At 40.5% G+C, this 27,275-nt stretch overlaps 1 protein-coding gene across 5 annotated transcripts in view; it reads right to left on the bottom strand.

The window, feature by feature from the left end:
* Positions 1-27,275, bottom strand: part of stard13a (StAR related lipid transfer domain containing 13a) — a 48,983-nt gene that overhangs the window by 19,181 nt on the left and 2,527 nt on the right. The window contains exons 2-4 of one of the 5 annotated variants that reach the window (XM_065963212.1): positions 24,570-24,704; positions 20,613-20,792; positions 17,156-17,186 (exon numbers count right to left, since the gene is read on the bottom strand). In XM_065963212.1, coding sequence (XP_065819284.1) covers positions 17,156-17,186; positions 20,613-20,792; positions 24,570-24,704 — 346 coding nt within the window. Of the gene's footprint in view, positions 1-258; positions 2,077-5,638; positions 6,140-17,155; positions 17,187-20,612; positions 20,793-21,378; positions 21,515-24,569; positions 24,705-27,275 lie in introns of those variants that run through there. The other 4 variants (XM_065963208.1, XM_065963210.1, XM_065963209.1 and 1 more) reach the window with 4 other exon arrangements.

The following is a 27,275-nucleotide window of genomic DNA, read 5'->3' as shown; positions in this document are numbered from 1 at the left end:
AGCTACAGGGTTGAATGAGTTCAGTCCTTTCAGAAAAGAAAACTTAACACTGATCCACAAATCCAAAATATACTTAAAAGTGAAACATAACAGAACTCTTCCATGTTCACGTTGTAAACCGGGGAATAGGGAGGAAAATCACAAGAAAAATGTAAAAAATAATTTCTTTAGAGATCACTGAGATCACAAAACCTCCATCTAATCACACTGACAATTACATTATAATTCTGCCATATCTCTCTAGTTCCCTATTTCTACCTCGTGCCAGCTTCCGCAGCAGCTGCTTGCGAGCGATGATGCGTGAGAGGCGCAGGGCAGAGCGCTGTCTGGGGGTGTCGCCCAGCCTTAGGTAGTGCTGCTGGCCGTGAGGTGTCATGGCCTCCAGACAGGATCCCTCACCGGAGCTGTCGCCGTCACTCTCACAGTCATTACTGTCGTCCTTGGCGCCTTGATCCTCCCCGTTGTCATGGATATCCAAACTTCGGCTATCTGCGCTATCCTCAGCAGTGTCCATGTCAGCGCTCTCTACACTGTCCACGCCGTCAGAGTGTTCTCTGAAAACTACACCCCCACCCTCAATTTTGGGAGCTTCTAATCCGTTTGCAGCTTTTTCCCGGAGTGCTGAGGGAGTCAAACTCTGCATATTCACATCACCCATACTGCCGTCTACAACCTCCATAACATGGAAATCTGATCCTTAAAAATCCTTCCAGTCTTCCTCTCGTCCTGATGACTTGTTTTGTGAGCACTCCCTCTGAATTCCTGCCTCTAACAAGCCCTCACTGGAAGCCGAATCAGCTCCCCCGCCTGCTCGCTCGCCCGCCTCCTCCCTTCAACAAACACACAATCATCACACCACCTGAGTCAGATGACAGAGCCTCTTAACCCCACACACATGCTAACACTCTTGCTCACCCCTCAGCTGAGATGGGAGGAAGACCTACAAAACTCTTGTTTGCTTCCACAAGCTTTTTCACTTGGTCACATGTTGAGAAAGCGACAAATGAGACTGAGGCTTGGGAAACACTGCCCAGCTTCCTGACGCAGTGCCAAAGTCACAATTTGGTACATGCCTTGGGCAAGAGGCATGTGTGTGTGTGTGTGTTATATCTGGGATAGGAGATGCAATAAGAGTAGGGATAGGCCTGGAAAAAACTCAATCCTGTGAAAAGGGGAAGGGCAGAACAATAGAGAGCATGTGGGTGTGTCCGAGTGCATCGAGGAATGTGTGTAGGAACCAATCTATTGTTGCTAAAGCTGATCAGGGCTGTAATGCCATTGAGAAAAGTCGTCTAAATCCTTCAAGCTCATACCACATGATGTTAAACATGACCGATCTCAGTGATGGAGGAAGTACCCAGAAATATTCCTGAAGTTAAAGTACTGACATTATAATGTAGAAATGCTCCTCTACAATGTTCTGCCTACACAATCCACTCAATGCACTCAAACTTTAGAGAGAGAAAAGTATACTTGTTCTGTCAAAGATTTCCCCCCGTGACTAACACAAAGTAGCCTATAACTGTCATAAGTAGATATGAATGCATGTTTAGCTGATCGAGGTGGAACTTATTTGATCTTATTGAACTATATGTAAAGTAGTCAAGCATTTCCCAAACAATGAACACCAAAACTGAAAAAAGTCAAAGCTGCTTTTGTCTTTGGTGTTGAAATCGTAGCTATACCATAGTAACCTGTAGCCTTGATTGCACCTCCCAGGAACGTCACAACGCGTCGCCTTTACACCAACTGCAACAGGTGGGATCGATTGGCTACTAAGAAGGATGCACAGCTTTGTTTTTTAAGCCAGCTGCAACAGCCTGTTGTAATTGACATGAATGTAAACCTGAAAGTAATTGCCAGTCCTGATTCATGTGCTTTTTTCGTGCATTGCCTGATTTCAGTAAAAGTAATTGTTTGTGAGAATTCATTAGCACCAACTCCAATATGATCTGTCCAGGAGGAAGACAGTCTTCACTTTATTTTTATTTTTCACAATTTAAAAAATGAATCGACTAAAAAGGAAATATTTCTGTCTAAGATGAAGTGGAGTATAATTAAAGGCATCAATTAGAACATTTCAAGTATCTCAAAATGTCACCTAAGTACATGCACTTAACTACTTCTAACCCCGGACTGATCAGGCACATTATGCAGGCGCCCACACTCTCTTCAAAGGAATCTTGATCACAATACATCCATCAAAAATCTGTTTATCAGCTGCGGTGAGTGACGCTGATGTCTGTAATGTGTGACTGAGTGTTTCCAAACAGAAACAGCGTTGGCGAGTAAATGTATGGAATGCAGTGAAGGAGGAGGCACGTTCATACTTTGACCTAGTTTGGCAGAAAAGTCGTCCGCCAGGACTACAGGATATAGAAGGGGTCCTTTTCAATTCATTTTAAGTAGACGGTAAGCAGGGGGGGGGGGGGGGGTGCAGTGGTAGGGGGTTGCACGTGAAAAAGTAGGTCATAGCAAAGTCAATCTCAGGTCAGCTGCTTCACACACACCTGATCTCACAGTGGAGAGGTTTTACAGCTGATATTTGAGTCTCCTAAGTCATTGACTGTCATAGAAGAATGAAGCAAAAGAAAAAAAATGGATTATCACATAATAAACTCTGAATCAATTTGGTTACACTGCCCTCTACAGGCACATTTGGAGATAATTATCTAAATTTATCTGAAGACAGGTTGACTGATCTATAGATGGAAAAGACAACAAAATAAAATACAATGAAGAGTACTGAACAAATGATCCACCATGATGCAGGCACAGCAGGATGACTCAGTAACATGATAGAGAGCTACATAGATGTCTGTGGATGGACTTGTAAAGGGCAGGGCTGTATGAGCCAATCAAAAACAAAATATCCACCTACGGTATCTCTCCACATAGAAGACACAGCCCAGAAACTCAAAACGCAAACTGAAGAGTATAGCCTAAAAAATGGTGAGAATTTTTTTCTCATTAAAATGGATCAAATGTGCAGGCAAGTGGGGCACAACAATTTACAGTTGGAGATTCTTTTTAAAAAAAAAAATGCAAAAGCCCTGTTCTTTGATGCTCAAGATGGAGTCAAAGCTGTGATGATTAATTTCACAAACTTCTGCTCATTTTATCTTGACCAACCCAAGTCTTTGCTCTAAGTACAGGAAACCTCATATTAAACCTTTTCCCTGATGATAAATTCCCAACTTAACAAGGGAATGAAAAATAAGCTTTCATGTCCTTATTCGCTGAACGCTTAACAATTCCCGAATCATACATTATGAATCATTGGCATATTTTTAACACGTCCGCTTTCTGCAGTTCAGATGTCACTTTCCCCATTAACTTGCACAACTCTTGATGAATGTTTAAGTCTATTTATATTCGGAAAAGAGATATAAGAAATGGCTTTCTTATTTAACTAGAAGTCGATGGAATTTAAGCAACTAGTCCGAGTTCCACAGTCAGAGCATTTAACGCTTAAAAGTCAGCTCACCTTTAATCTTTAACCTGCAGACTTAGAAAAAGACAGGAGATCTATTCCTGAGTATAGACACAGCACAGGGGCTCAAAAGAGAAAAATCGATCCTTAAACTGACTTGTAAACCTCTACAAAGCAGCAGCATCTTCATTTAGAACTGTAATAGACAAATAGATAATACAGGCAAGTACGATTTCCTCTGGTATACCTATTTTAAATGTTGCTGAAAATGTAAAACAAAAGCTGAACCGTTATTTGTTGAAACATCAACAAAAGCACACAGAGCGCCGCATATGTGCCTAACAAATAACTGAGTTAACACATGTTTTGCAGAATATTTTCAAATGAGCAGTGACATCTATGGTAAATGTTCACAACACACTCTCACACTGAAGCACCTAAGACCCACAAATCCCACACGCAAAGGGAGATTCGACCCCCACTGCTAACCTAAAAATCTATGGGATTAGAGCTAAATCCAGGTGCTATTATATTCTCTCAGTTTTCACACACGCACACAAACGCACAGATGATTGAATGGGTGGACGACAGCTGACACAGTCAGATTCACCTCGTTTTCATCCAGACTTGAATTACATATATTCATTTATCTGTATGACATTTAGGACTTAATCTGACAAATAATGGTACATGATCATAAATGCTCTATATGCATTGGTTCTTTCTACACTGTTTGCCCTAATTTTTCTTAATTTAACTGTGTCCTTTTCTAATATAAGCGTCAAGTAGCAAGGTGCACTGAAATATATTGTGTGCTTTTGCAGGGTTTTCCCTCAAAAAATTGTGGAATACTGATTTAATGTCTTCCAACATAGATTACTTTATACGATGTGAGTCTGCTTTGACTCCAGTGAAAAAGAAATGCTGAATACCAGAATAACAGAGAGGCCAGATGTTCACATTCTGAGGATCCCCAATCTCCAAATCTGATCCAGACAGATGTGAACTTAGCACCTTGTGGGCGGATGGGTTAAGCAGTGGGGAGATGTAGGGGAGGGTTTGTGGGGTTTTGGGCACTGGCTGGAGGAAGAATGGGTGAGAAATAAAGAGAAAAATGATTACTGGGACAGCAGGTGTTCTCTTTAGTGCTCCATTAGACTTTTCTATTGTGTACAAACCACTTAGCATTATTCATCATAGTAAGTAATTATCCATCCATGCCAACAATGCATAAGTGGCCCTTTGCTGCTTGCACGTATGCGATTTATCACCGCTGTTCTCCTGAATGCGTCTGACAGGCAAAGGATCTTTGATTGATATCGTTGCTTGTGGTGGTTTGCGGGGTTATGGATGTGGGAATGTTCCTCTTTTAATTTGCTTAAGAGGCAGACATCCCGGTAATTACATCAAACCGAGGAGACACATGCAACCCTCGGCATCTCTCTCCTCCCTCTGACGCACAGTTCAGAGAGAGAGAGAGAGAGCGAGAGAGAGAGAGAGAGAGACAGACGGGGGGATGGAGAGATCGAACTCTGCGCATCAAGGCTATAGGCTACTGTAGAGCAACGAATGGCCCTCCAAACTTGCTGCATTGGCGCGTAAACAGAATAGTTGTCTTAATGCAGATAAGCATAAAATCCGAAATGCAATATATATAATCCCCCCCTGCTAACTCGAAAATAACAAGGTCAAAACAAACGTTTCTTTTAGATCTTTCAGAATAGAATAACTAATGCGGCTGAGAGTTCGGCATCTGAACCCCCTCAGCTGGACTCCTGTCCACAGCACATGCCTGCGCTGTTTGGAGCTCTATATTTGACAATGACCTTCCCAAAATATCAGGGAGCGCGCTGCGTGCGTGACGCCACAGGCATAACGGAGAAGCTATATGTGCAGTGTGATCAACTTTTCAACGCATTATCCTCCTCTTGTGACTGAGCAAAGTTGTGCGAAATGTAGTGCCGCTGGATGTGGAGGATACATAGCGGGACACTGCGTCCTTTAGCGCTAACAAGCAAAATAAAACCAATTTTCAGACCAAGATGTTGAATTTTTAAAACACTCCGAGGTGCTTTGAGGCAGCAACTCATAGACTCGAGCAGCAGCCGGTTAGATTAATTTGGCAGATTCACATGAGTCATAATGATGTGTATCTATATTCCGCATGTCTAACAGTATCACTTCCTCTGGTTTTGGCTCTCTGACCTGCCAGCCGTCTCTCCCGAACATTCCTCCACAGCAGATCCCAAGCCTTGGACGTGGAGTCCCGCAGCTGCTCGCTGATGGACCGCCGCAGCTGTAGCTTGGCAGACCGTCGCTGGGTTGTCATTGCGGTGCAGCCGGGCGCATATCCCCCTGTCTTTTATTCCTTGTTCCCCCCAGCTCCTTGTTATTCCACCGTAAACGGCCCCCCGGCTGGCTGGGATAATGCGTCCCGAGCGTCTGTGTCCGGCTGCCGCAATGTTCGTCCGCGCTTCACCTAGTATAAAGCAAACTCCTCTCGCGCTGCGTCACCTTCCTGCACCAGCGAAGGCGGACGAGGAACTATATCCCTGAATATGACCCTCTTCAAATACAGAGGTTTAATTCATCAAGCATTAGGGCCCTCCTCACCCCCGTGCGTCTCTGAGCGAAGGTACAGCAGTGTTTAACATAACTTCTGCATGTGAGTCTGGACCGCTGACATGGAGAGCCAGATGTGAGAGGCGACCCCTCCTCCCTGTTTGCAAGGCTCTCTTGCTCTCTCTCTCTCTCTCTCTCTCACATACACAAACACACACACACACACACACCCCAAACCTACATGATCTCCACGACCCAAACCCACCCACTCACCCAAACAAGGATCTCTTTCAATCCCCTTGATACACACTAATATCACACAGTCATGCCACACATACACACAAGTTGTAGCATGGGCAGCGTTGCCAGAAAAGCTTAACATAGATTCTCTAGTCACTCAGTCACAGGTCTGACCTTACAAGGCATCTGCACATACTGTAATAGACTTGCGTATAGCCTCCAATTTGTCTCTATTACTTTGTTTATTTCAAAATGATTTGGTGTTTAGTAGGTCAAATTAAAAAAAAAAAGATCTAATTTTGCCGACGGCATCCTGGGAAATCCAAGTTGATGGCTCAAAACACCTATAGCCTATAGGCTAAGTTAAAGATGGGAAAATCAGCAAATCCTCACATATACAAGGCTTGACATATAAAATATTGTACGTTTAAATTGTGCTTCTTGCACATAGGCTATTAATAAGGCCATTTTCCTCTGATAGCTAAGGGTGGAAGCTGGACTTCTGTTATAATGGTATACTGGTTGTGTTTCAGGTTGCATGGAAATCTGGAGGGAAATGTGGTCATGTAAGTTAAAACAATACTTCCCATCATATAGGCAAGAAGGGAATTGGCTGCCTCGAACATGGTGAATAGGTGTTTCATGTTAATATTGTCTAAGTTCTCAGTTCTCCTCAGAATTGAGTAATCCAAACAAAATGGACTATTGAATCGAGGGCAAGTTTTGACCTATTCTCTTTCCCTAAACTAATCAAGCATTTAGGCTACATCACAATTTATATGTTAATGTAAATGTGCCTAAAACTGTGATAGACTGCATACGTGCTCCCGCAAATCTGATAATCTGACATGAAAAAAAGCACAAACATCAACTGTCTGTCTCTTTTTGAGTCGCATTCATCCCTCTGACAGGTCAAGGGTTTTGGGATTTTCATCGTGAGCTCTGAGTTACCCAGCGCTATCCCAGGAATGCCAGACAGAGCGATCAGACCAGGCCAGGACACTCCTCAGCTGCCGTCTGCCTGACACCATCGGATGTCCTGTTTGTGGTGTTGAGTTCCAGGTCAGCAGGGATCCACTAGTAGGGACTTGATGGACATTTTGACCCGTCAAAACATGCTTGACATCCAGAGAAGTCAGCAAAATCCTGCATTTATTTTTACACCCAATACCACTTTACTGGTCCTGTCATAAATTGTGCTATCAAAACTCTGCTTGGGGATTTATTTTTCAACCAACATGTAGGTGGTTTGGTTCAAAACTAATGTGTTGAAGAGGAGGGTTACTAATGCTGGAGTTCATGGCCCTACTTTCTCTGCCTCCTGGTGTTTGGTGACAGTGAAGCTCTAGAGAGACAGTCTGTGATTTATATTCCTGCCAAGAGATGATTCACGGTTGGCTGTCATTACTGATGAGAGGTAAAGTGGCTAAAAGGTAAATAATTCGGCATATTCACCCTGCAGCAATTTCCCTCTGATGTACCTTCAAATCAAATTGTTGTAATTTCCCCATTTCTTAATTCATCAGCATCATAAAAAAGAAATGCTAGTGCCAAGATGGATACATCTTAGAACATCATTAGGTTGAGAGAGCTCTGTCAAAAACATTAACTTTAGCATGGTTTGCATTGCAGACTATAGGCTATGTAGGCTTTGACTGTTAGCTAGTAACTTATGCCTTCCCTATCATATGGTTTGTCCCTAATAAACTGTAAAATAAGGTGCAATTAACTGATTAGGTATCGATAGCTGTAGTCATCGTTTTGTTAGCATTATTCCTATTGCTATGTAATATGACTGTTGGCTTGCATTAATGACTGTTAACTAACTTATTGGCCTTAATGTGTTTGATTTTTTTCCCTTTTCTTTCATATGGTTTGACAAAAACAAATAATATCCGTACTCATTAGGCACAAAGAGCCAACGGCTAATGTCAACATTTTACCAATAGTTGTAAGCTAGCTGTGCTGACCACGAGCTAGCTTTCATGACTGTTGCAATTTATGACGCCCATGGGGATTGACACTATGAAACGGTATATCAGAGGTGGTCTAACAGTAGCTGAAATAGGCCTGAAATAAACCTGCAAAAAATGGCCACCCTTCGAATAAGATAGGCTACATAGTGATGGAAAGACGGGATGAGTCAATGCGCTAAGAGAGCTGACGGGAGCCAGAAGTGCAGTGGATTGTCAAGACCACCTACATACAGAAGATCCGGTGTGTTACAAGAGGAAGCAGGAAAACAAGCTAAATGACAACATTTCATGGAATAAGCTTCTTGAAAAATATCCTTTACTGTTTACATCGCTTCTATGTGAACAAGTGAATGTGACTCACGAGCATTGTATTTACAAAAAGAGGATGAGATATGTTAAACAGAGTCACACGGCTTGTTTCTGTCACATATAATTATATTTAAATGGTCAAATTTAAAGGGCAGAGACTGAGTATAATGGGGCAGATGTTTTAGAGTCACTATTACAAAACAAGTTTGAGAGCTGAAGACATTTTATATCAATTCATTTTAAAATATAAAGAATAAAACATTGGGGGGATGTCATCTCTTCTATTGACAGAGAAAAACTGCTTTTCCACATATAGAGTAATTTCCTCAAGGATGCTAAAACAATGCCAAGGAATTTTTCATTAAACAATATCTAACATGGAAATGGAAATAGGCCTTTCTTCCACTCCTCAGATTGCATGCATGCACATGCTTTTTAAATTTAGTTTAGTACAACTTAATGTTTGCATCATAATTGATACACAAGGACAAAAATAGGCTATTTTACAACTAAGTTAAACACCTGTTTGCAACACACACCCTTAAAGTAGCAGATATCTCTCTCAATGACAAAGCCATACAAATACTGTGTTATTCACAGACATGAATAGTAATTGTAAGCAAGTAAAGTTAAACCCTCGCATGCATAAACTAATGTATTATGTTCATAAACACGCTTAAACTTGTGACCTGTGTCCCCTGTGTAAACGTGTGCTGCAGGATTCTGGGGGTTTTAGCACATTATCACAGACGCCTCCAGGCACGACTAGCAAAAAAAGCACTCTGACATAAGGAGATTAAGTCACACTGACAATTTATGTGCTTTCTTAAACACTTTTAAACATTGACTACTGATATATGTTATAGTTCCATGGTAAATTTATTAATAAAGTGACAGAGTGACCGTATAGATTAAATTATAGATTAATAGATTATAGATTAACTCTTTAAAACACAGCTTTAAAGCCTCTCCAGTGTTGACCTAAATATCTGTATCACTCATGACAGACACTAGATTAATTTTTTTCTTTGTGTTTTATCCCTTGGAGGATGGCTTCTTTGTTTTTAAGGGGGCTCAACTGATTTTACATTCAAACTTTAGCATTCAAATCTTAAGGAGGAGGCTTTGAAAACTGTTATATAATGTGCTTTACGGCTCTGGATGGATATTTCTTGCCTTTAATTCTTTCTTTAATATTAAAGCTTGATCCATTCTGGAGCTTATAAATCAGAATTTCTCATCCCTTGACTGCTCTCTCATTTATCTGTCTCTTTGAGAGAATATTATGTCTTATATAATAAACAATACCGCAGTACTCTGCATACAAAGTACCCTAAGTTAAAGTGCCATTCAATACAAATCAAAGATAGCCTTCAACAGGCAATCTGTAATTTTACAACCTCTATCAGTGAGCAAGTGATAACAACATTTTCTAGCATAGTTAGAGAATGAAGTGTCTTGTACAAGTAACTGAGCAGTAAGAAATGTGTTCCTTGATAACTCTTAAACAGAGAAATCAGCAACAAGCAAGGTTACAATTGGGTGCATTGTGGGTTGAAGTTGAGAGACAGAATGAATGAAAAAGAAGGAGGCCAAAGGTCGGTAATGAAACACTTCTGTGGGAAAACCTCTAAACTTGCAGTTACTCTCAGGTCAGTTTAGTGTTTCTGCTAAGATTTTTCGGGTTGTGATTTGTGGACGGTCAGCTGGTCCGTGTGTCAAACTCTGAAGAAATAACATAGAAGCACTGGATGGGCCAATCAAAACACCATTCTTACACATTCCAGGGCTCAAGCAGCCAATCAAAGCAACACAATGGACACGTTCTGACAGACACAGGATCTGACTTTCAGAACAAATACACAGCAGAGCATGGGTGAGTCCGCAGGGAGAGCAATCAGATCTGCAGTGGACACAGAAATGGACAGGGCTGGTTTGAAGGAGGCTGGAGGAGGAAGAGGATTTTCTCCTTTTTTCTGTCAGGTCATGTGAGGTTAAGATATAGTTTCAAATACAAAGAGTATGATGAAGAAATACTGAATAGACTGCAAGTGATGGTCACAAAAATGGTCAAATCCCTCTTTATCCATTGATGGTTTTAAGACAAACAATTTTATATTTCCACCAAAGCCTGCTGTAACCCACAAAAATGATTTCTAAATCTAGAATACAAACTGAACTTGATGTCTTCAGTTATTATTTGGAAGAAATGAAGGTTTGAAAAAAAAAACATTTGCCTAGTCCTTTTAATAAAAGCTGTTCTCTTTCTAGGGTTTTCTGTCACTGAGACTCTCCTGCACTGTGATGATATTACTGTAAAAGTCAATAGCTGCATATGCACACAGTTTCTAGGTTAGCAGGTTCAGGCGGATCAATATTTTAGCAGATCACGTGATCAAAGACAGTGACAAAAGCTTCTCATCCAATCCGCTCCTCCCTCCAGTTTTCCTAAATTTACATGATGTTACTGCTCCTCTATCTCCCTCCTGTCCTCCTCCTTCCTGAGCTCATTTTTTCCAACTCTCTCTCTCTCTCTCTCTCTCTCTCTTTCTGCTTGCTGTCTTCTATTTTCTGCAACACTCAGTCATTCAGGCCGTGCTGCTGCAGACTGAAATCCACCCATTCTTATACTGTGTGTAATTTGAACAGCTGCTTACTTCGAATCTTGAGGTTCATTGAAATTTAAACTAAACAAATGCAGGGGCAGAATCCTCGTCAAAAAATCAGAAGGATCCTTTCTCATCCACTCAAATAAATTGTCACCAGCTTGCTCAACCACCAGTCCGATTAAAGTGGAAAACCTCTAGATTAGACAAAACCATTGAACAGATGGCACTGTGTAACCTTGACCTAAATTCCTATAGCCCATACTATCTCTTTTGAGTGAGCTCTAAGAGCACACACACACACACACACACACACACACATACGCACCTAATCTTCCTATGAATCTCACAGTATTTCCATATGTTGCTCACTTCCTCCAAAAGCAGTTTGAAGAGCAGCCCTGCAGGATGCAAATCGTAACATCTGTTTATGTATTCACTCACGACAATGCTCTTAACCTTTAACACACTAACATGAAGTAGACTGTATCTCATAGGCAAAAAAGTGGCATATACATACTGTAAACTTTTACAAAGCTTGGCTGCATTAAGAATTTAGTTCTTGTTTTTATTATTGCATGGGTGACCGCACTCGAAAAATTTAAATTGCAACCGTCCTTCAAAGCCCAAAATGACCCACTGAAGTCCCAGGCGTTTTAAATGTACATGTTTTAAGGAAAGTTGCAGTTTGAAAGAGTTCACTTTTCACCCATGCAATTACCCCTTCACAAGAAGAATTAAGCAACATACCCAAAGTATCCAAAGAGCACCTGCTGTATGTGATGAATACAAAGAACCAGTCGCGTTTCTGCTCTTTTTTTTGTCTTCAAATGCTGCAGTTTGGTATTCAGAGGTGTTAACTTGGCCATTGACTCTAATAAGTTAGAGACACTTTCATGTCTGCTGTTAGCAAAAGCAATGCAAGGGAGGAAATGAGCAAGGGAAAAAAAGACAATGGTTCGACCGGATATAAAAAGAAAAGACTTCCAACTAGACTATCCACTTAATGCAACAAGTAAATCATGATACATTTAATCTTCGTTGTATTTGTCAAACGCTTAAAGACACTTGATTTTTCAGTGGAGGGAAGGGGGCAAATGAGTGGAAGTGGGTCAGAATTTCTCTCCTGAGCTTGATCTGCAGGCTTCACTGAAAAATAGCGCATAGGAATTAAGAACTAATACTGATTTTACTATTTCAGGACCCACAGCTTATCAAGAGCCATCATAAAAAAGGGCCAACATGTTTTTGAATCAACAGCTTCATCTAGTCTCTGTCAATATTTCTGTGTCAGCCATCGAGGCTTGCTGCTCTGGTCAGCTCCTTCAGAAAATCGGGCCAAGGGGAAAGTGGCTATCTTCCTACACCACAACAACTTCCCTTGTCCAGCCTGTGAAGATAAAGCCTGTCGACATTATCTACCTCTTATTGTGCAACGTGAATCACCTACAGCAGGGGAGATGGCTATCACTCAGGTGGGGAGGGGGGGGCACAAAGCAAAGGGAGACCGTGGAGAGATGATACAGATGGAACTGAGCGGGGAGGGGTAGAAGCTGTATTTTGAGACAGACTTGGGGGTTTGTAAGTTGAGTGCAGGGGGCTACGGGGTGCAGACTTTGGTATGGAGCGAGCAGGACCTGGGGCAGGACCGGGGAGGGGGAAACAATAGTTAATGGACACGGAGGAAACTCCACAGGTCAGGGGAGTGCAGATCACATGCTGATAGGAGGCTGTGTCGCTGAGTGTCCCATTTGAAGGGCACTTAGAAGCGATACACATATTGTGAGGTTTGGAGCTGTTAAAATAAGCATTCTAGCAGGAAAATCCTCAAGGACCGACTTCCTTCCTCAAGCATTTTTTCCATGCTTGTATAGGGTATCAGGACCACACACAAACACACAAGTGTGTACGGAAGATATACATTATTGTGTACAATATATTATTGCCCCACCATAATGCTCAGGATAAAGGACCAACAGGGATTACAAATAACCAGGTATATAATCAGTTTTCATGTTGGCTTTTTGATGCAACTTGATTAAGCTACTTGATTATGTTCTGAAAGAGATCATGGGCAAAACGAAAGTCAACTTGGACTTATGGGACAAAGAGCGAGATCCTGGGTGAAACATGTAAGCTGTGTAACTTTGTGGTTAAAGAGCTTCCTGCAGACAGCCCTGGAGACAAACTTTGAGGCAATTGGTACCAGCAAATCTCAGATAACTAAGTCAGGATATGGTAGAGGTAAACAAAACAAAACAAAAGAAATCACCACTGCTCCTGGTTCTTGAGTCTGCAAATATACACCATTACGTCTCTAAAAAAACACTGGGCATTTCACATTCTTTTGCCTTTGATGGATTTCTTTGGAGCTCCATTCTCAAAACATTTACCATAAATTAAGTTTATAAAGTGATAATATCTCTGCTTTGTGTTTACAACCTCCATTATCCCCACAGAAAAAAATGAAAGAGACTGTTTAAGATAAACTGAATTAGAATTCTAGTTTATTACAAGCCAAGAAAAAGAGCTAGACTGTGATGGATGTTAACAACTGACACTCTCGGGGGCTTTGTTGTGAATTTAAAATAAATATGGGAGATAATCAAGGCAATATTAAGACTGGATAGAATAGTAACCGATCTGTAGGGTAGATGTGTGTTCATTTCTCTATTATTATATTTGCAAGTTGTGTTGCAGGTTTGATGATTACACATGAAGAGAGAAAAGACACAAAAAACAACACAGAGGATTGAAAAAAACTATCCTGTAAACATAAGCAGAGCGAACAGTTGCAATACAAACAGAAAAGGTCGAAAACAGAGCTGATTGGTTTGATTTTCAGTTTGTACGTCAAGAAAAGACAGCAGAGGGCAGAAAGACAGAGGAAAAATGAAGAGGGAGAGGTACAGGAAGAAACTCAAGGAGAAACCTGGACTGGATCCATATCCATTTTCAGGCTTGTTAAATCACTCCTGCACACCGCTGCACTATACAACACACACACACACACATTAACACTCACACAGGCTTACTTACTAAGCACTGCGTTAATAAGGGACCTCCTTGCATCACAAACCTTTACTGCATGCATTGTGGTAGGTCTGCACATCACAGCTCCTAACACACACACACACACGTGCAGTAACACCACACTTACGGTAGACACCGTCATTAAGTTATTAAGGTTTATTGCACGTTAATTGCTGAGCCAACAGCTTTTCTGTGTGAGGTACTGTATATTATGCATAACACATAGCGACAGTAGTGGAGCTCTAACATATACTGGCACATGGAGAGACTGAACTCTCTCACACTTTAAATGTTTTCACACAAGTTAATAACAAATACTGAGACAAAAGCATTTCGGTTCAACAGCAGCGTGACACCCGCTCTGGTAAAATGTCAGAAGTCTGAAGCAGCCGTAGATCAGTTGAATCCCTCCAGTCAGACTTATTAAAAAAAACACTAACAGACATGCAAAGGACACTCTAAAAGGAGCCAAGAGCCATAGGTTGAGATTACCAACAGCCTTCCCTGAGCACTTTCCAATAATGTCAAAACTCTGAGGGATTATATGTTTTTTTTTATAATCCTTGGTGGCAGTGAAAGTAGAGAGAATGTCTGTCAGTTGTTCAGGCCAGGGCCATTTGTAGCTTATCATCAACCACTCTAAAAAAAGCAGCGCAACCGCTATAAAGTTTTTTAAACAGGAATAAAACAACAGTCATTCCCTGATTTAAAAAAAAAAAACAAATACATACAATATGTACTGTAAATTAAATGTTTAGTAGGGACAGAGTTGGGGACAGATATGACAAAAAAAAGTAATCCAAGTTAAGATGGACGGCAAGCGGAGGAGGTGAAGGAAGCCAAAATGAAGAGGTTACAGCACCATGGTGATGACCCAGGAGAACACGAGGCCATTAAAATCAGATCCAACTTGAGATCAAATAGTGCGTCCACTGTATACGAAAGACTCCTCCGTGTTGACCCGGGGGGGATAACTGAGAATGCATCTTTTGCGGGAACTAAACGTTTTTCTAAGCCAGTTCTGTAATCCTCTGTCGTTTTAATTCGGCTTTTATTGAGAGACTCCTTTTTTTTTTTTTTCATCTGCTGATTTCACAGCCTCTCAGAAAGACATATTAAAAGTCTGGACAGTATTGTTAAAATCTGTTGTAAGATTATCAGCAACAAAGACATGTGAAGTCCTGAAGGCTTAAAGTATTTGAGCTTCTTCTGGACATGTGCTTTAAAGTGAAATTTCTCTGTTGTCATCAGGACATCAATGTTTACCTGTTTGTAAAACTAACCCTTATTCTAAATCATTCATCCCCTCTGCAATTAGATCAACGCTCTTTAGGTTTCAGGTTTTGACTGACTTTTCATCCACCACAGAATATTTGTATCCTTTTATTTTACTGATCCTTTTTTAGCCAGCTTGTATAGTCATCAGTCTGTTTAACATCGGTATCTCTTTTTGAGTCCTATTTCATATTTGAAGCTTGTTTGTTCATTTGAATTTGTCTGTATATTGCTGTGTTTCCTTTATGTTTTCTTGTAACTTTTATGTACAAGCGGCTCCAAACCTATTGCCCCAAGAGGGATTAATAAAGTTGAATTGCATTGCATATAAATCCTTTAGAAAAATAAATCCTGAGACAATAATGCGATGTCAAATGTAATCTTTTGAAGGGACTGAAACTTTTCTATCAGGGGACTTGAGGGCAGATTCACTTTAAAGCACATACATCATTGTATGGTAGACAAGCATTACGACATAAAACATCCAAGATACATGCAGGCGACGATTACAAAGGCCCGGATAAGGGGACCCCCGGCAGAGAACAAACGTAGTTCTTGTTGAAACGTCCTAAGAGGAATTCCCTGTTTATCTGGCAGAGCTCGGAGTGAATGTCAGCTATGTGGGCAGAGATATGCACGTATCATATCCTGTCCCTGTGCAGCTGAGGCGGAGCCCACACAGGCCGACAAACTCTGATTGATTAGAAAAGATTGCTGTCACAGAGCCAAAGTGTTTCCTCATATCAGAGCAGAAAATAAACATCCTCATGTGAAAAAACAAACTTCCAGCACAAAACCCCCCCAAACAATGAAACTAATCTACACTCTTCCCTCAACGCTGCCATGTTTGTACGAAAACAGTTTCTCTCTGACACACCAACTGAAACACACTCTCACTTTTTGTCATACGCCAGTGACGTCATCACCTCTGACCTCCCCTGCAGCCTCATTACCCACAATGCACCTCTCTTCCAACGACTATCATGACAGCAATGTGACCCCTGCTGATGCTGGAGACACCCCGACTGTTAAGACATACGCACACACAAGCACTGAGATGCATGAGCTTGTTGCAAACACATAGAGAAAAAAAAAAAACACACAAAAATAAACAATTCCAAATGTGAGCCATCTCTTCGGGTTTCACTTAACTACAGTCACCCTGACGCCTGTGCATGTCAATCAAAAGGGACACACTTTGAGGATAAGAGATATGGACAGGGGTCAGAGTTGAACTCATTAATCATCTGTTAGGACTCTTGTAACACCGGGAACTTGATTCCAAGAGGTGAAAGAGTGATACATTCAACACCAAAGGGGGAAAAATATATAAATATTATTTCTAACATCGTAGATATACAATTGCACATCCCTCTACATTTTCTTCCACTGAATGGGAGTGAAAGAAAATCCCTCAAACCAAAATTTCAGATCACACAATGTTTGTGTTTTTATGTATGTTTGTGCACCTGAATGTGCTTGTGTTGTGTTTGTGGACAGGCTGTACGTGTGTGTTATAGTAGAAACAGTATATGGTTACTTCTGGGTGGTTGAGGCTTGACATATTGGCTGGGAATCCTGTGGGAGACATTCCCAGAAGTCCACATTTATACCGAAGTGGGTAAAGTGGGAATACAAATAAGCAGACTGACTGCTGATACTGAATGAACACACACAAGAGCACACACACACACATAAACTTACACTGGTTCTTATCTTACCTGCTGATCCACTGGTCATTCTCGCAGCAGCCTGATGTGGAAAAGAGAGGGGGGGAAAAAACACACAATGAATACCAACACAAAAGTAAGAAAATATACAAACACTTAATGGATTCACATGAGCACTCTGAAGCTTTGGGGAATGTGAACTCAAAATTCAGCCAAAGGGGCAATGACTTAGTTCCCTTCATGCTCTGTCCACGCACAGAAGCAGATGGGAAAAGGCTGTAGGATCATATACAAACCCTTTAAAAACTAACATTTCTTAAATATAGACCAGAGAGTTATTAGAACTAAACAGAAAATAAAATACAAGCAAAAAATCAATTAGTATTATGTGGTTAAGGCTTGAAGAAGGGGACTGAAGTCCTTTCAAAAAGCAGCCGTAATCATAATAAATGATGGAGAGGAAATAAGAGAGGATGTTGTTGCATATGTGTTTGTGTGTGTCTGTGTCTGTGTGTTTCTGTGTTCTCCTCAGAGTTTGTGAGCTGGTTTTAGAACAAAGGAGGTACAAAAAAAAAGAGTCACTTGACCAGATTCAAAAGCTAAAATGTTCCCACAGGAAATTAGAGTTTACACTCTGATCATGGGGAGTACACCACACAACACAAACATACACCCCTTAAGACATCCTATTTATAGGAACTGATTTTTTTTATGATGAATTTTGTGACTTTTAGCCTTTATTCAGAGATGGATGTGGATAGAGTAGGACATCAGAGAGAGAGAGAGAGAGAGAGAGTAGGGAAGGACTTGCGAGAAAGGAGCCGCGGGTCAGACTTGACCCGCATGGGGCGTGAACTAACTGCTAGTCCATCTGAAATGTTATCTTGACATGACAATGAATCATAAATGTGGTAACTGTGATAGGAAAATCCCTCATCCTGACCAATGGTCTTCAGGATCAGGGATTTACTGTCCAGAGCATTCTGAGAAAAAACCCCAGGGGTTTCTCATTGTCCTGTTATCATTTACTGTAACACACCTGTCAACTCATGCTTTAAATAGTCTGCTTCACATTTCTAATGAAGGAGTGATTTACTTCCTTCACAAGTCAGTCACTTAGACAGTATAAATTCAAGTTCAAGTTCAAAATGCTTTATTGGAATGACTGGTGACAAAAAAATCACACAAAAAACTCAACAATAATATATAAAAACATTGGACAAATATATTAGATATTTGAATCTCATGTACAGCATGATGTTCATTTTGCCCATTTTCATCCAACTTTGAGTTAAAAAATAGATAAAGCAGGGTATGCTTTAGGATGCGGTTAGCTGTGATTGACAAGATGCAACCATGGCAACCTGTCAAAGAGAAAAGAGGCATGGCAATGCGTGTCCAGCCTGTTGTCATATAATAAGCACTACTGACTCTAAATAGGATAAATAGAATAGCAGGGGCAAAAATGTCAAATTGCAGGTTGAGTGTTAATAATCAAACATGTTACCTCAAAGGGGCTACTCGCTATGAACAGTCGCTTCCAATGGATCGCTATCGACCATGAGAGGTTTCTCTAAGTAACAATTTGAAGGTTACTACTGCTGCAGTAATGAATGATTCTCAAAACTGAAAACCCAATCAGAGGCTCAACAAACAGCGTGTGAAAAAAATCTAAAAAAAACAACAACATAAAGATAAGAGTAGAAAAACAGAATCTTAACACGCAAATGTTTCTTGTATGTCGATAACTTCCCGATAGATATGAAACAATAAAAATGTATCTAAAAGTGAAAATACTGAAATCCTCCTGCAAATATACAAACAATGCTCTAAAGTTGGAGCTGAGTAGTACAACATGTATCTTGACCCGTGTGCGTGTGTGTTTTTGTGAGTCCGTGTCAATTTGGACAGCTGCACTTTATCAGACACGGCTAGGGGAAAATAAACCCACTCCTCAGCATCAGTCTGATCCCACGGCCCCTACTGCTCTCTCTGTCACTCCCCCCCCCCCCCCCCCCCCCCCCCCACACACACACACACACACACACACACACACACACACACACACACACACACACACACCAGGATTAAGTGCACACTGTTTATCACAGTATTCTGCAGAGACATGGCGTCTTGTGTGTAAGCACAATGAGTCTTAAGCTGATGGCACTTAACATTTACATTAAATCTAAAAGACACTGAACTTCTTGAAGAACAAAGGGGTTACCACTGTTTGCCATTTACAATTTAATTTGAAGGTCAAAACCCATCCAACATATTTTTGTTGTGACTGAGAAGTACGTTTTTTTTCCTTGGTTTTATCTAGCTGTCTATCTATTGTGTTCACGGCTATTAACATATTTAACAATAACATTTAAAGGTGATTTAAAGACAAAATGAGCATTGATATTTATATCTACATCTTCCCCATGTACAGTACTTGCTCTTCTCTGTGCTATATCCATCTGACATGTACCTGTGGCAAAGTGCTTGTTTTGTTGTCGCTGCAGTGCTGACACAGAGTAAAAAAGATGACCTTGCATTCTGCAGGACAGAGCAGCGCTGTCTCATCCTTTTACTTTCACCTTATTTACACAACAGCAGGGGACATGCAGACTGGACCGAGGCCCAAAAAAGAGAGCGAGGGAGGGAGGGGCAATATGGGAAGGGGAGGGAGAAAATTAAACCCTGAAGAGAATGTCTGGAATACTGTATTTTTACTTTCCTGAAAAACAGATGCTCTGAGCATTTCTAGTTCAAGATAAGACATAATGCAAAAAAAGAGTAAGAGCTCAACTTGTTTGCCAAGAGAGAGAGGTTAGGTTATGTTACTGTAGTGCTTGAACAAATTTTTCAACGTACCCTGTCCAAAAAATAATACTCAGAAAAAAGTCAGAATCTGAAGATTCCCCTGAAAAGATTGTAACAAACTGATTTGGAGGACCATTAAACTTTCCTTAGATGTTGGAATGATCTACTTCTATCCTTCTGGCTTTTCTCTGAAGCTCCTGCAGAGTCAGCTGCAAATTGTTAGATATATAATTAGCCACTTTATGCAGGGATGTCTGCAGGTTTGAAAGAGTGTGTGAAACTGATCCAACTGAGGTTCAATCCAAGTCATCCAAGTTGTATCTTCTTCTAAGCTGTAACTTGATGTTATAATGATGAACTCATTTGAAAAACACTGGGCCAAAGTTGGTTTCTCATTGGAGAAGCTGTAGTGGACTGAAGCCCAGTCCACTTTGTGACTAAATAACTGATTCAGGGCTGAATTCATGTAGTATTTAGAGCTGTTTATTCCACAGCTTTCTGAGCATTTGTGTATGCTACCTATTGTTGAATATTTCCAACATATAATAGACAAACATACCCACATTACAAACTTCAGTTATTCATTTCTGAACTTAAGATTCACCACAAAGTCCATTAAAGACGCATTTGCCATAACCCTCAGACTTCTAGCTCAGAATATATCAGACTAATAAAACACAAGGAGAGTTTGGCTCACCCTGGCTTGTCGAGCATAAAGATGTGCAGGGGACGAGAGGGATGAGCGTGTCAGAGGTCTACTCCGAGTCAAAGGTCGAGAGGGGCGTCTGGTCAGCGGTTCAGGTTTGTCTGAAGCTCTAAAGGTCCCCTGAGCCTGATTCGGAGCTCGGCTCACCGTCCTTGTTGCAGTCGAAACACCCTGAGGAGGATAGGGAAGAGACAGTCAGGTAGGGTGCAGAAAAATATGTTTGTTTGGTGCAGCACATTTTTCATATTTAGGCAACCTCAGAGAGACGCGTGGACTAAAACAATCTCACCCAAGGTTTCACCAAAAGCTTTTCGCCTTCAACCATATCAGATGATATTCCTAAACAGATTAAGCTGCCCCGTGGTAATTAAAACACAGATCTTAAAATATACTCCCACGTCAAAGCACATAAAGTACATGGTCTGAACTCTGTCTGAACGGTAAGATTGATTGTTCATTTTTTAACCATTTTTTAACAGTCCAAAGAAAAATGGAAACTTGACATGTAAGCGACAACAATGCAACACCATCTCCATAAGAAGATGTGAATGTTAGAACCTTATTGCTATTCATCACAGTGTAGCTGATTTTCAAAAGCCAAAGAAATTATTTTTGCTCATGATAAAAAAAAATCTCTTAAATCTTTCTTAATGTTGTTACTGTGGCTGACATACTGTTTTCAGTGCTAAAATTCAACAGACATTACAGCACCGTCATCATTATTCTCTTCATAGCTTCGTCTCCTCCAGTCTCTTACCCTCTTGCCTGTCTTCATGTCACCTGCCTCTTCAGCACGTCTCCATATCTCTGTGATGTTAAGAGGAGCCGCTATTGGTGGGGAGTGTCTGAAGATTTTAGAGTCTGCTGATGATGTGTCTGGCCTTCTCTCATTCTGGCCCCCCCCCCCCCACCTCCCTTTTAAACCCGTATCTCTGCAGTGACAACTCTGGAAAGTCCATCCTAGCTTGACCTCATGACTCAACAACAGTACAGTATGTGCCAATGTGAGTGTATGATACTGAAAGTGAAGAAGGAATGGCATGGATTTCTGTAAACAGCGTTTTTTTCCCCTATCTCAACCAAGAATTCCCTCCTCAAATGCCGGCAAACACAGGGACACATTTTCCCTTCATCACAACACACAATGAGTGTCTGTGTAGAAAATTTCCCTTCAGAGCTTTTCCATTATAAAGATGGCATGTAACTGCTGCTAATTTTCTACCAATGTGGTCACAGTTAGATAACAACATCAAGGACTGTATGTCCCCAAAACAGAGTACATTTCCAGCTGAAAGTCCGATGTCCTGTTATCTACTTTTTGCATTAATATTTTTCAATGTTTGTACATTTTTCAGAGGGCAATTCAGACACCTAAACTTGACAACCAGCAGTTACCAAGTACTTATCCCATAGTAGTGCAATTCAAAACCCAAACATAATAAAATAAACAGCTGAAACACGCTGATTACCAGCAGTTTTGTTAGCTTTAATAAAACAACCATGAAAATCATATACCTAAACGCTAATTCCATTGAAGCTTTTGGAGCATACCGTCATATTTATCATCAAAACAAACCATTACATTTTTACCCTTTGATAGTAAAAAATAGAAATATTAGGCCGGCTAAGAAATACTTCTCCACAGCTAGCATCTCTGTACGAGCTGCTTTGAGCTGAATGCTCATGTCAGTGTGTGTAAAAATGCTTACTAGCTGGAGTGTGTAAAGGTGTAAAGTTTACTGTGGTCACCATCATAGTTTAGCATGTTAGCATGTTAATATTAGTTAATTACAGTACAACAAACAGGAAATCAGAGGATAACAGGACTAAGGGTGGTGGATATGTGTGATTTGAGGACAGCGAAGGAGGAATAAATGTAAAGATAAAATACAGCTGAAGTGACGAGGGTTATTTCAGCAGTAATCCCATGACTTCATGACAAAAAAGGTCATTGTTAGAAAAGGACAAAAAACAAAGACACATGGCTACTTTGAGGAACAACTTTGGGATATTTAAAAAGGAAATTCCGATATCTAAACACTGTTTTCCCTTTTACTTTAAATCTACATTTTTACTACCTTTCTGTCTACCCTGAATCCAACCCTGTAAGACTTTTACTACCAGTAAAAGAAAAAAACAGTCACACTTTACTGTGCTGGATTGAGGTCCTTTAATCTTTATTATCCCATAAATAGTTGAAATTTTTTGGGATAAATGCCTCCTCTGTTCCGCCTGCATTACACAGAAACAGCTGAACTGAACATTTTTATTGATGTTTTTTTTTTTATTGATCACCATGTTTCCTGGATTGTCATGCTTTTCCTTGATGGTTCACTCCACCAACATTTACCCTCAATCCAAATAAAATGTTTTTCAACTGTTACATGAAAACACTGTTACATGAAAACAGCTGCTTCACAAACACGCTGTTTGTGAAGCAGCTGTTTTACAGGTATCGCAAACGGTTTGAGTAAGATCATCTTAAATACAGCCTTTTTATAAGAATTCCTGAAGTGCTGTGCTGCTGGTTTAAGAGCTGTTTGAGGTTACCAGATTTACACTCGGTAAGCATAATGAGGCAGATTGAACGCCATGTGAGAGGAGAGCAGCACAGGAGCTATTTACAAACGTCATTTCTCTTGCACACATTATGTCAAATAATCCTTTAACATAACAGAAAGCTGGTGTGAGCTCGGCTCTTACTGTCTGTGGTTTTAGGACAATTAATGCAGATTCCAGATGTATGCCATATGAGTCAGAAGCCATCTGATTTATAAAAGGCTTTAATGGTGGAAAAACAACAGGCTTGGAGACAGTCCAAACTATTATTTTTAATTAATCTACCCCATTAGAAAGCCAGGCAACCCATTCCCCTGAGTACGCTTTCTGTCCAATATGTGAGTGGTAGACTGATGACTCAATGGATAATTCTGCTGGTGTGTGTGTGTGTGTGTGTGTGTGTGTGTGTGTGTGTGTGTGTGTGTGTGTGTGTGTGTGTGTGTGTGTGTGTGTGTGTGTGTGTGTGTGTGTGTTGCCTCAAATGGTAAGGTGAACATTGTTAGAATTATAGGAACACATTACCAAAAGAAGCAGTCCTTTAGTACTTGGTTACAATATGCTGCAGTCAAATCAAAACAAAGTCTCTTTTCAAATATTATGGGGGGGTTGCCTTCACCGGAGGGACAGTGGACAAAGCTGGAAACCAGGGACAGAGAGAGCGGGGAATGAAACTCGGGAAAGGAGCCACAGGGCGCGCACACCCCAACCACTCGGCCAACAGCACCCCTCCAATTATTATTAAAGATTGATGCAAACCTTTGTGTGATTGATAGAGGTCTGATCTCCTTTTTGTGAAAACTCCTGTGCAGTCAGAGTGGCACATCATAAACGTTTTAAAAGTAGTGATCTCTGATGATATTACACTTTCCTTTAACTTTATTTTGAGAAAGAATGCATAATAGGACTTTTGTGATGTCAGAGAAGACTTTCAAACAGTCTTTCTCCCAGGGAGATTAGAATTAGAAAAACTTTAAGGTATTGCTTCATACTATAGGTGATTTTTGTATCGTTAAGTTGGAATTTGTAAAGATATTTAGCTCAGCTCCTGTGTTTTAAACAGAAGGTAACGGCAGACTCCATTCAAACCTATCCATTGATTGTTGTCTTTTATAAAAACATAAAGAGAACATAATGCTCTGCAGAAAGTAAACAGAGCTGTTTCAGCATGTCTACTTCTTTCAATCACTTCATCTTCATTTGTATAACTCCAATTCTTAATTTTCAAATCTTTATTATTTCACTATCAGTGTACGACGTGTACCTTTTTGATCATCCTGGTTAATGTACCTTCAGCTTTTGATGTTGTTGAGTTGTTTGTTTGTTTCCACTTTTTGGTTTCAGCCTTCTCTGAGATACGTCATCCTGACTTGAATTACATACTTCACTTACATTAGTAGTCTCCTGCTCCCCGTCAGAATTGTCTTCGTCTGTGTGGAAGGAATGAACATTCTGGACATCCTGGATCCCTTCATTAAGATGATCCAACTTTGTCATCAGTAGAGACATGGAGTCGCACACAGCCGCCTGAAAAAGAGAAACACACGGCTGAATTAGAATTAAACTTTTTGGTTAGCCTTATTCCTGCCTGTTTTTACATTGGCTGTCCTTGTAAAGCACTTTGTAACTCGTTTTTGAAACGTTTTCTATAATTAAAGATTATTATTATTATTATTATTATACTGAGGCCTGTCAGGCACACACACAAAAATCTGCTGCACTCAACATACTTGCTTATTTCTCATCCACCTACTTCATCCCTCACTGCCCCAGGGCTCCTTACATATGATTATTGCGCTTTTAAGACTGAGCACACAGTGTACCCTTCACTGCAGAGGAGGTAAAAACTTTTCTTAAGGAGATTTTCATAAAGTGCCGTTTACAAGTTATTTGAATGAGGAGTAAAAGCTACACCAAAGATACAAAGAGATGCAAATATGAATAAACCGCCTTTTTAATTTACATAAAAAAGCCAACATAGCTGATTCTTGTTATGCAACCGTGTTTCTGATATCAGTCCCTTCATACAGAGCACATGCACATACCTAACCCCTCGTTTTCCCTCCCTTTCCCTCTCCACCCATTGGTCATGGACTCTGACTGAGACACTTGTTCACTGGCTTCCAGGAAATGAACAAACTGCTTTGTTTCTGGGCTCCGCTGCCAATCCCAGAGTCCCCATGGCTGATAGCAGCACATAGGGCCTCTTTGAGGAGCCTGAAGTCCAAAAACAGCCCCCTCACTCACTCACACACATACACACATGGACTCAAGCATGCCCACACATACCCACCCACCCACCCACTCGTGCACATACACACATATAAACACACCCCTTCTGTCCACTCCCTTTCCCAAAGCCATCATGTTGACCATCTTAAAAAATATCTGCAGTAACGGCTCTGGCAGTAAAGCCATTTCCTGTGTGTTACAGCCCCCACATCTCCAGATTCCTACACACAGGAACACAGAGGGCTGTCTATGTGCAGAAGGGTGCTATTTTTACCCTCACTGTGGGGGACAGAGTCAGGGTGAGTGGAGGATACAGGCGGTGGAGGCTTTTCAGTGGCATGTGGCTCTGCAAAAACTAAAAAAAAAACACACTGATGCACATCATTGCTTCGACACACATTGGCACACACTTACTTTTCCTCGCAAGGCGCTCGTGTAGTTCATAAAGAATTAATAGGCTTCTGTCAGAGTATCTACAGAGGATAGAGCTCTTAATGCATCACTATATCTCTGCAACAAGACCTTTTCATTAGCCTATTAGTCTGAACTGTCTTAGAAGGCTAAAGCAGCTATAATGGTGATATTTACGTCAAAGCATGAATATTTAGGACAGCCTGCCCTCCCCCCGACTTTGTCTTAAGCTGTCCCTTTCAGAACATGTCCCTCACAGCAAGAGTTTCTGCCTGTTGGGTGAGGAGGGGGTTCCAGGAGTATAGGACTTGTTTTAAAGAAGTGGCTGTGGAAATCACAGTGTAATGTTTTATAGATATTCCAGATGAAAGCAACAGAGTCTGACACAATGATGACTTTTTTTGCCTTTGTATCAATGCCGCGTGTAATTTTAATAGTGAAAATGAACAAACGTGCAAGAACAAGAGTATGAAGCGGCCTCTTTACGTGCACGAGGATCAGGGTCGCTTCTCAAGCCGATTTCACATGATGCACTCCTGAAAATATCTAGATCATTTCGGGAGGACTGCTCCGGATATTCTCCTGACCTGGTTGTTCACTTATGCTCCTCACACCTCATAGTGTTCAATTAGATTTGTGTTTTTCTTTCAGCTAAAAACTAAACTATAACTTGGGTGGAGAAAGAAGGATAAATACCTGATAAGAATATTATTAGTGCCATGTAAAAAACTACCCAATGAATGGATTGATGTGGTGTACAACATCTTTGTGATGGAAAAAATAACTTTTCATTTAAGAACACAAAAGGATGCATTTATTGAAAACTAGGCAAAATGGAATATATATGTTTTTAATCTCAGGCCAGATTTTCTCTGAACTTCCTGTTTTATTTTTGTGATTATTATTTACTGTTCTACGTTTCTCTCTCTCTCTCTCTCTTTGCCTCCTTTGTCCTGTGTGTAAGGTCTTCATGTTCTTGTTACCTCATGTGTGAAGTAGCTTCACATTTCTTTTTGTATTTTCCAATATTTTCAAAATAATAATAAGAGAATTACAAAAAATGGTAATGATCAATATAGGAGTTATTTGAAAAAGTAGATTTTCGAAGGGGGGGGGGGGTAATTTTCTCCCTTACACATTTTCACAGTGCCATTTGATTCAATGTTATATGATGTATGTATTCTGTCTTTATTTAGGGTATATATTTCAGACCCGTTAAAGACAAGGTCTTGACACTGAATCTAACCATTAACCAAGTACAAGCTCAAAGAAGCATTTAACCTCCCATAAGTTACCTAACTCTCGTTTGGGATAAATAAACATGTTAGATCTTATTGTATCTGCCTCCACAATCGTAAACACAACATTTAACAGGATTTGGACTTGGTATGGAAAATAAAATCTCCAGTGATTCTCATGATTATTAAGTATATTTTATATGTTTATATTAAGTAT

This window comes from Labrus bergylta, chromosome 14 (assembly GCF_963930695.1).
Source record: "Labrus bergylta chromosome 14, fLabBer1.1, whole genome shotgun sequence".
In the NCBI taxonomy this organism is placed as follows: domain Eukaryota; kingdom Metazoa; phylum Chordata; class Actinopteri; order Labriformes; family Labridae; genus Labrus; species Labrus bergylta.
This window is presented reverse-complemented; position numbering and strand designations above follow the sequence as displayed.